The sequence below is a fragment of the Helianthus annuus genome, chromosome 10 (assembly GCF_002127325.2).
Source record: "Helianthus annuus cultivar XRQ/B chromosome 10, HanXRQr2.0-SUNRISE, whole genome shotgun sequence".
Classification (NCBI taxonomy): Eukaryota; Viridiplantae; Streptophyta; class Magnoliopsida; order Asterales; family Asteraceae; genus Helianthus; species Helianthus annuus.
In genome coordinates, this window is record NC_035442.2 from 164,377,995 (window position 1) to 164,387,908 (window position 9,914).

The window sequence follows — 9,914 nt, forward strand, 5'->3', positions numbered from 1 at the left end:
TCTTGTTTGAATGTTGAATGTTATAGTGATATTGGGTTGAATCTATGTCTAGAAACAAACCCTAGATGCAAACTTGTAAAATTGTGCCATAAACTAGTGATTAGTCAATTAACCAAGTATGAGCCAAGTGGGTTTTGACTAAATAGTGAAGATGATGATATGCATGTGCTTAGAATCATCATATTTAATAGTTAGAGCAAAATACTTGAACAATTTATAAGTTCGAGTGAATGCTCATATGTGACTTGAAATGGGTTTTTTTTTTTTTTTGTATATTATGATGAAATTAGTGTTTTTGTTCATATAAATAGGTGTTTGGAATCATGATGTCTACTAATTAATTTGTAGAAGTTGATTATATTAGATGTTCGGATGAATGTCTAATGCTATGATGAAACGGGTTTTTACATATAGATAGAAACCTTTAGTTCTTGCTTAACAAATGAATAATTAACTTTGATAATCAAGAGCTAAGTTAAATTGGTGTTAATAATAGCATGAGCTTAGACTTGAAAAGTAGTTAAAATGGTGGCGTAAGAATAATGCCTATCGGATACTTGACAAAGTGCTTAAATGAATTGTCGAGGTTTATAATATCATCACTTATGTTAATAGGCAGTTTGACCTTTAAAAGTCAAACTGACCAAAATGAAATCAAATGGTGAATTTTGATGTAAAACCCGTAAGATGGAATAGTTATAATTAATGATGACTAATCTAACCGTCTTACGAATTACGATGATCGTTTGACGCTTGACAAGCTAGGTGGAGGCTTGGAAAGGAAGCGGGTCAAACGAAGCAAGTATGAAGGAAAAGCGTAATTCGGATGCAAGGTAAGTATATCTTAAGCTAGTCGTATATTTTAGAATGTCCTTTCGTCGTGTTACGAAAAAGACAATTATGATGTAAGCCATAGTAGGCCAAAAAGTTTTAAGAAAAAGAATTATAAGTGAAGTGACCGCACGGTGTAAATCGGAGCGAGTCATATATACGAGGTGGTAATAAATGTCATCACGCTAATATAATTGGTCATTTAGACCAAACGGGTCAAAAGGTGAAATTATCACCGTTGACAATATCGACTAATGGGTTGTCGAGTTGTATGATTTTAGGGAATAAATAGCACATGGATGTTTACAGCGCTATCATTTAGCAGCCACTAAGGCAAGGTATCGAAACGGGTCAATATATTGACCCGAGCCAGGTATGTATAATAACACAACTCATCATGTAAATATTGGAGTTCTATAAGAGTTAGACAAGGTTAAAATATAGATATTCGGTTACCTTTTAGGGAAGCCGAATAAATTGAGTTATGATTTTTGTGTTTTAGAAGCACATGGGTTTACAAACAAGAACTATAGCTAAAAGGTCGGATTTTGAGTCAAACAAGTATTTAAAGGTTCTTGTAGTAAAAGAAGGATGAAAATTTACCAAACTGCCCTTGTAAGCTAATTCGAAGGAACGACCCTTAAAGGTGGTTCGGAAACGAGTCTTAGGATTAAATAAATGCTTAGAATGAGAATAGGTAGTGAAAGATGTAAATCCTTGGGTTGAAAGACTTTATATGAGTCCTTGTCGTAAAATGATAATTCGAGGGGTAAAACTCGGAATATGTAGATCTCCACATTAAATCCACCACAAATATAGTTGTGGTGGAAGATTACTTGGTAAGAAATGTGAAAATATAAGGCTAGATACAAATGAAAGCGAATCATGTTTAAAATATACTTAAGTACCCTTAACGGGTCAAAATAAGCATACGAGCGATAAGGGGTTAAAATATATAAGAAACCCGCAATTAGAACCTAACATGGTAGAAATTATTGAATTGAAGTGGTTCATGTGAAATAATGATCAAACAAATATGTTTGTTTGATAAATGCGTAAACGGGTCAAAATTTTGTAAAAAGGTAATAAGCCGAAGGTATAAAAGTCTCAAAATTTAATAAGCCGGATGTCGGATTTTAACTCCATATGTTGGAGAATCAAATTACAAACACGTAGGAAGAAACGGTAGGTCAAACGGACAAGCGGATTGAAAGATACGAAAGTTTTCGTGCCACAAACGGCAAAATGAAAGAATCTGATACAGGGGCCACCGTAACTTACGTTGGGCACCGTAAGTTACGGTGGGGACTGGAAACGCTACGGCAGTTATCTCCTGCCTTACGGTGGAGTATTTTAAAACAGGGGCTACCGTAAATTACGGTGGTTACCGTAATTTACGGTGACCCTGTACAAAATTGTATTTTAATCAAGTTTTGTTTTCCCGGACTCGTTTAGATACGTTTTAAACCCCGTATGACTAAAGCATTTCATGTTTATGAAATGTAGGTACTTTTTGGATGCCGGAAGACGATCAAAGCTCAACGAAGAACCGAACACGATAAAGATACATGCTTCCGCACATTGCCTCGTCATAAATTTTAAACGACGAATCTGATCACGTTATGTCGAATAACTTATGATTTGTAAAAGTTTTAATAAATCCATATTTTTATAATATGTGTAGTCTTAACTACACATCTAATTGTTGGTATTTACATGCAAAACTGTTAAATAGAAACTTGGGTGTTACACCGCCCAATCCCAGTGCGTGCAATCAAGACTACCCAACATCCTAGGAAACCCGTGTATCCGTTGATGGGCCTCGTATAAAAGCAGAACGTCGGTAGCGGTTAGCATCCTCAAATATCGTCTCCCGTACAGAAAGATAACACCTAATAAAATAGTGTTAATAAAAAATAATAACAATGTAAATTAAAAATAATAACAATGTAAATCTAAAAATAATAACATAAGAATAAAAATAATAATCTGAAAATTAAAAGAATAATAGTAATAACAATAAATAAAAATTACCTTCATAGAAATTTTCAAGAGAATCACGACACATTCTTGACGACATCCTTAAATATTCATCCCACGCATCACTTGTTGTGTCGTACGCTAGTTGCCTAATTGCTGTTGTACACTTTTGTATTCCAGAGAAACCAACTTTGTGACTAGCACTTTCTCTTTGTGTGAAAAAAGGGAATTCGCCCTCAAGATCATTAGAAATTTTAAGGAAGAAATGACGGCTCATACAAAACCTACGCCTAAACTGGACATCATCGTACAGCGGATTTTCACAAAAGTAATCTTGCATTAGACGTTCATGAGCACCTAACCGATCTCGTTCAAGAGCTGGTTGTCTGTTACGCGATGTAGAGGATTGGGCTTCTTCTCGCAAATAATTAATTGTCTCCTGCGTAATTGCGATAATCATATCGTCAAGAACACCATCGGATGTAGAGCTCGACGAATCGGATGACATTCTTAAAAATGATTGGGTAGAATTTATGTGTTTTTTTTGTGATTGGTGTGTGTTTTAGTTTGTGATTGGTATGTGTGTTTTAGTTTGGGATAGGTTTGTATATGTATTTGAATTAAAAAAAAAGAACTTTTTTTAAAAAAATCCGAACGTTGGCCAACGTTCAAATTTGACCAACTTACCTCGATTAACTCAACAAATTTGTCGTTAACCTGCTAGCGAGAGTCCCATGGCGCCCCCGTTTAATTCGATGAGTATGGGTGGTGGCGCCCTGGGGGCGCTATCGTTGGTGAGGTGGCGGGGTGGCGCCCTCCCACACCCTCTGGCCTAACTCAATTTGGGTGGCGCTCCTGTGGTTATATCACTTTCACCCTATTAGCCCAAAATGGAAACTTTTGTCATATGTGCCCCCAACGTCTCTTTATCTAACTATTTTGGCCCCTGCGACTTGCATCATCTTTATCCTAGGTTAATAATTTGTCACATGCTCCTCACATGATGGGCAATTAAGTAATTTCACCTACCTAAATAAATATCCTTTATAAATAAAACCCCTGCCTTACCTAATTCACCTCATCTTCTTCAAGTTTTCCTCCTCAAACCCTAAGTCGACAATTGTGATCTGCAGATGTGGGTTTCACGCTATCATTAACCCAAGAATAACACAGCTAGCAATAATTGGATTCTTGGAGAGTTTTTTAAACATGTCTGCATCAGACTTAAGGTGCAGATGGGTAGTAGAGCTTCTTGATGGCCTGTTTGACTCGTAATTTGACTAGTTAACTCCCCTGGTTACCCCCACTATTCAACGAGCACCGTCACCATAAATATCTTCAGCAACCATCATCTTCTATCTCACCATTAACCATCATACCAACATTACCACAATCACCATCCACTAGCATGCAACCCCCAGGCCGCTCTTCACCATTGGTGCCACCATCATCATCATAACTGAAGTCCCACATCATAATCCAAAATTCATCATATCCTTACCATTACAACAACCATCACCATCATGCAATTAGCACTGTGAATATCTACGGTCGTAAGAATGTATAAATGAGGGAGGGAAAACAGAGTTTACCTCGTCACTGAGTGCTCGTCGGAGTGAAAGAGTCACCGGCCACCCTTTCTGTTTTCCCCATACTCAACCGAAATCATTACCGTCAGTCATCACCATCAGAAACACCATTCACCTTCATCATCTTCATCTCCGACAACCATAAATACCCCTATCTTCTCCATTACTGGAAACCACCTCTGATTCATAGGATATTTATTTAGGTGAATTAGGGTCTGAGAGGGAAAACTTGAAGAAGATGAGGTGAATTAGGTAAGGCAGGGGTTTTATTTATAAAGGATATTTATTTAACGTAGGTGAAATTACTTAATTGCCTATCATGTGAGGAGCATGTGATTAATTATTAACCTGGGTTATGGATGATGTTAGTTGTAGGGGCAAAATAGTTAGATAAAGAGATGTTGGAGGTACAGATAACAAAAGTTTCCATATTCGGGTAATAAGGTAAAAGTCATATAACCACAGGGGCCAAAATCGTAATTTACTCTATCTTCTATTTCTAACTTGGTCAAGTATTATGAACTAACTCAGCTAAATGATTTCTTTTATATCTTAACGAAATCAGCCGAACATCTATATAACGTTAACCCTTTTGTCTCGAAAATCAATTAGATTAAGAACGACACATCACAAAATGATAAATAAAGAATTAAAGAAGAAGAATTTTGTTCACATTAAATACGTACAAAATCCGGTTTACATAATAGGTCAGATATTTTGAGTTTCATTTTTAGCGGATGTTACAATGAAGGGGTGATGGTCGTGTGTTTTGTTGTGTTGATGGAGGTGGTGGGTGAGATAGATAGAGTGAGAGAGAGAGAGAGAGAGAGAGAGAGTTGATGGTGGTGGTGGGTTGATAGTAATTGTAGTAGTGGTAGAGAGAGAGCGGTATATATATATATATATATATATATATATATATATATATATATATATATATATATAGTGAAAGTGTAAAATACAATATCGCTTAACGTACAATACGTACGATATAGGGAAATCGCATGTTGGTTTTTTGATGGAATTGCATTTTTTTGTAGCAATTTTGCATGTTGGTTTTTTGATGAAATCGCATGTTGTTTTTTTGTGGCAATTTCGCATGTTGGTTTTTTTTTATGAAATCGCATGTTGTTTTTTGTAGCAATTTCGCATGTTGGTTTTTCAGCATAAATCGCATGTTCAAAATTGAATTCGCACCAGATCAGCCGGCTGAGATGAGCGCGTACATATTGTACGATAAGAGATATTGTATGTTAATCTAACCCTATATATATATATATATATAGGGCAAGGATAAATCGAAAACCCCCTCTTGTTGAGAAAACCTTGAAAACTCAATATCTACCATTGATTAGAAGAGATGGATGGTTGTGATGTGTTTGGGTATTATCTCTCTTACTTTTTAATATAGTAATCAGTAATAGTACCCATAAGGGTAAAATGGGAATAAAGTGTGACAATTGTTTTCTTGGGAGAATTGAACTGCATATCTTTGTATTATGCAATAGTAGTTTCATTATTATCCCTTTAGCCTAACAAAGCCTATGAAACCTGGCTACAACTTTCAACACCACAAAAAATACAAAACCCATCATTGCACAACTTCAATTTTCTTTTATCAGTTTTTAGTAAAGCACCTGTTCTCTCTCTCTCTCTCTTCATCTCATCTTCATCCAAAAAGCTCCTGTAGAAAAACACACCGCGAATCGACGATTATCCTCCTCCAAACCTAAATAACGCTGATAGATTTGCAAACGATCTTCCCGGAGATTTCCATCAACTACAAATTTTCAGGTGCGTCCGCCGTCCTGCTTTCTTTTGAGGGTAAAAATATGTTTTTTCTTGACAAATTTACGAGCTTTATTTTCTGTATAATTTGGGGTTTCATCTAGGGTTTTTGGTTGTACTTTATGCGATGTTCATAAACAGTGTTGGAAGGCAGTGTACGTTCCCTGTTTTTTGGTTTGTATGTTGGTGTTGAATAAACAAAAACTTTTTTTCATGTTTTTTAAAGTTGTTACAAAAATTGTTCTATTGGGAAGAAAATAATACATTTATGTTTGACAATTCATTTGAAACAAAAAAACAGTCATATTTTTTTTTTGTTCTTTTGGTTATTTTATAAGTTGAACTCCTTTTTCACAAACAAAAGCGGGTGTCTAAAAAAATAGGAAATAAAATAAAAAAGAAACTAATTGGTATGTAACATTAAATTGTTAGATGGTTTGTTACATTTATGTTTGACAATTTATTTTGTAACAGTGTTGGAAGGCAGGGAATCGGACACACCAGCAAAGGAATTGAAAGAAAAGAAAAAAATATTTTTGTAACTTGAGTATTTTGTTTTTTAGGGAACAAGTGTGTTGTATGCGTTGTTAGGTTATATAATAATGTTGCACCTTAACATTTGTGGGGGAAAATTTTTGTAACTTAAGTATTTTGTTCATAAAGTTGTTTTACCATACTTTTTTTAATTTATCGGTGTTTGAGCCACCGGTGCTGGTGCTGATATAACAAATAAATGTAAAAGCATTAGGTGAAAAACTGGATATACACGTTGAATAAAGTTACATTATATGTTACTTTATATGTACCATCTTATTATGGTTACATTCTACAAATGAGTAATAAATATTACATTATATGTAACATTTTACAAAAAAAAATCAAAAAATGTAAACAATGAGGAAAAAATGTTACTTTATATGTACCATCTTATTAAGCTTACATTCTATAAAATGAGCAATAAGTATTACATTATATTATATGTAACATTTTACAAAAAAAAAGTACAAAAAATAACTGTATAATTTCAAAAAATGTAAACACCCAGTAAACAAGATAAAATGTTTGTTTTTTTTTTTACCATTTAAAGGATATCCACATACATAAAAGTGTAACACGTTTTCTTTTCTTTCTCCTCCGACACAAAGTGTTATATTACATCACATTGTTACAAAAGTCGTCTTCCTACAAAAAGATGTTACATGTTGGTACGTACACTACAAAAAAAAAAAGATGTTACATATATTATACATATATATGAAGTTACACCACTTGTAAACATACATTTTTTGTATGATTTCAAAAAATGTAAACACCCAGTAAACAAAAAAAATGAGCAATAAGTATTACATTATATGTAACTTTTTACAAAAAAAAAGTACAAAAATTAACGTTACGTTCTCTGTATAATTTCAAAAAATGTAAACACCCAGTAAACAAGAAAAAAATGCTTGTTTTATTACCATTTAAAGGATATCCACATACATAAAAGTGTAACGCGTCTTCTTTTCTTTCTCCTCCGACACAAAGTGTTATATTACATCACATTGTTACAAAAGTCATCTTCCTACAAAAAGATGTTACATGTTGGTACGTACACTACAAAAAAAGATGTTACATATATTATACGTATATATGAAGTTACACCACGTGTAAACATACATTTTCTATATAATTTCAAAAAATGTAAACACCTGATCGGAGTGTCGCGCTACGGTGAAAGATAATATTTATAAGCCCGAATTATCCTTAACAAATAGTTAGTGGTAGTAAGGGGTCGAACTACGAAGAGTATGTAGTTTGCGAATCGACTTGAGAGAATTTTAAAGGTGTCTCACAATTATGAAGCTTGCTAAATTATTTTTATGATTTTGGTTTGTTTATAAAGATGTTGAATTGACCTAACAAGTTTGATTGTAATTTAAAACTTACAAAAGCTTGAACAATTGCATGAAATTATAATTAACGATTTAAAACAAGATAAACAAACAAGGTTCACACCCTGTTCGGTAATTGAAGTCCTAGGGTTTCTACACATTTTAGATTCAATTCAATTGCAAAAACGATTAACGAATTTAGTATTACGAGGATTAGGTGCCAAGAGCTATCAACGTCGTGAATGACGGACCGCAATGCACTTCGTTACCAAGAACATGTAAACTCTAACCTAGACAAGGCATAATTGCACATAAACATTTCGCAAAGTCAAATTTAATCTTCATTCGAAAATTCACGAATACAATACAAATGCAAGACAATTATCATAAGTTTCAAAATCAAATCACAACTTCTCATAAATCGAATCTCAAACACAATGTTTAAACCCTAAGAACTTACAAAATCCTACACCGGGGTGAAACCTCCAAGAAGTTAGCCGCTCATGATCGAAAGAAATAGATCACCGGATGTTGGAAGCTCGAACTTGATCATCTTGAAGCTTGAAAATGGTTGAAGGATGATGATTAGGGTTTAATGATGTGATGGTGATTAGTCGATTGATGGATGGATGAACTTAGGGTTTGAAGATGGAGATGATCATGAATTAGATAATTAGATGGTGGAATGGAATGAGTCGGTTCAAGATTGATGTTCGAATGGATTGGAGATGATAATGGATGGTGAATATGGCTCCAAGAATGTTTTTCAAACTCAAATCATAGTGTAACTCCCGTTTGAATGATGAGAGATGTCTTTTTATTCGTCCAATCAGCCAAAGAACAAAAACATCGCGATTTCATCAACGGCATACCGTCGCCGACGGCCTATAGTGGCGTCGGCGACGCCTTGTGTAAACTTGAGTTTCGTCCGACGCTTTATCTGACTGGATACGGAGGTTTTTGTGCTACACGAATCACTAGACGGCGTCGCCGATGGCCCAGGAGGGCGTCGGCGACGATACCCTTATTTCCAGCTTTCTGTTTTTCGCGTATCTTGCTCCCGACTGACCCGTTTCGCGTCCCGATGCTCCGTTTTTCATCCCGGTAGTCCGTAAAGCTCCTTAAACTCTGCTAGACCTGCAAAACACAAATCTAATCAAAAGTAGGCTATTCGAAATTAAAAACCACGTAAAAACATTAACGAACACCTGTTTTCGACCACATATCAACACCCAGTAAACAAAAAAATGAGTAATAAGTATTACATTATGTGTAACATTTTACAAGAAAAAAGGTACAAAAAATAACGTTACATTTCTATATAATTTCAAAAAAATGTAAACACCCAGTAAACAAGAAAAAATGCTTGTTTTTTTTTTTACCATTTAAAGGATATCCACATATATAAAAGTGTAACGCGTTTTCTTTTCTTTCTCCTCTGACACAAAGTGTTATATTACATCACATTGTTACAAATTTTAAACTAAAAAGATTTTACATTGAATGTACATATATAAACGTAAACAAAAAAAAATTAGAATTTTGTGTTACAAAAGATTCTCTATAAAATGAAATTTCTATATGCTGTAATTTTTAACTAAAAACTTTGTAACTGTAAATAGCGAGGAGGATCTAAACACATGTATGTATTTGTCAATTTATTTAATCTTTTTTTTTAAACGTTCAACTTTTAGAACTAATTTGTGATGTGTCTGTACAGTACTTGAACTAATAAAGTTATGTATTCTTGGATATAAAAATCAACCTACCTACTAAAAAGTGATGTGTTCTTGTATTAAAAAAAAATCAAACTACCTACTAAAAATGTCAAACTACCTACAAAACCTAAAAA

The 9,914-nt window shown here is 34.2% G+C and overlaps 1 protein-coding gene across 1 annotated transcript; it reads right to left on the reverse strand.

The window, feature by feature from the left end:
* Positions 1-2,577: 2,577 nt before the first annotated feature.
* Positions 2,578-3,319, reverse strand: LOC110883159. Its single transcript, XM_022130988.1, has 2 exons — positions 2,866-3,319; positions 2,578-2,723 (listed from the first exon to the last, which is right to left on the reverse strand). Exons 1-2 carry the CDS (start codon positions 3,317-3,319, stop codon positions 2,578-2,580), a joined length of 600 nt encoding a protein of 199 aa, XP_021986680.1.
* Between the last annotated feature and the right edge of the window lie 6,595 nt (positions 3,320-9,914).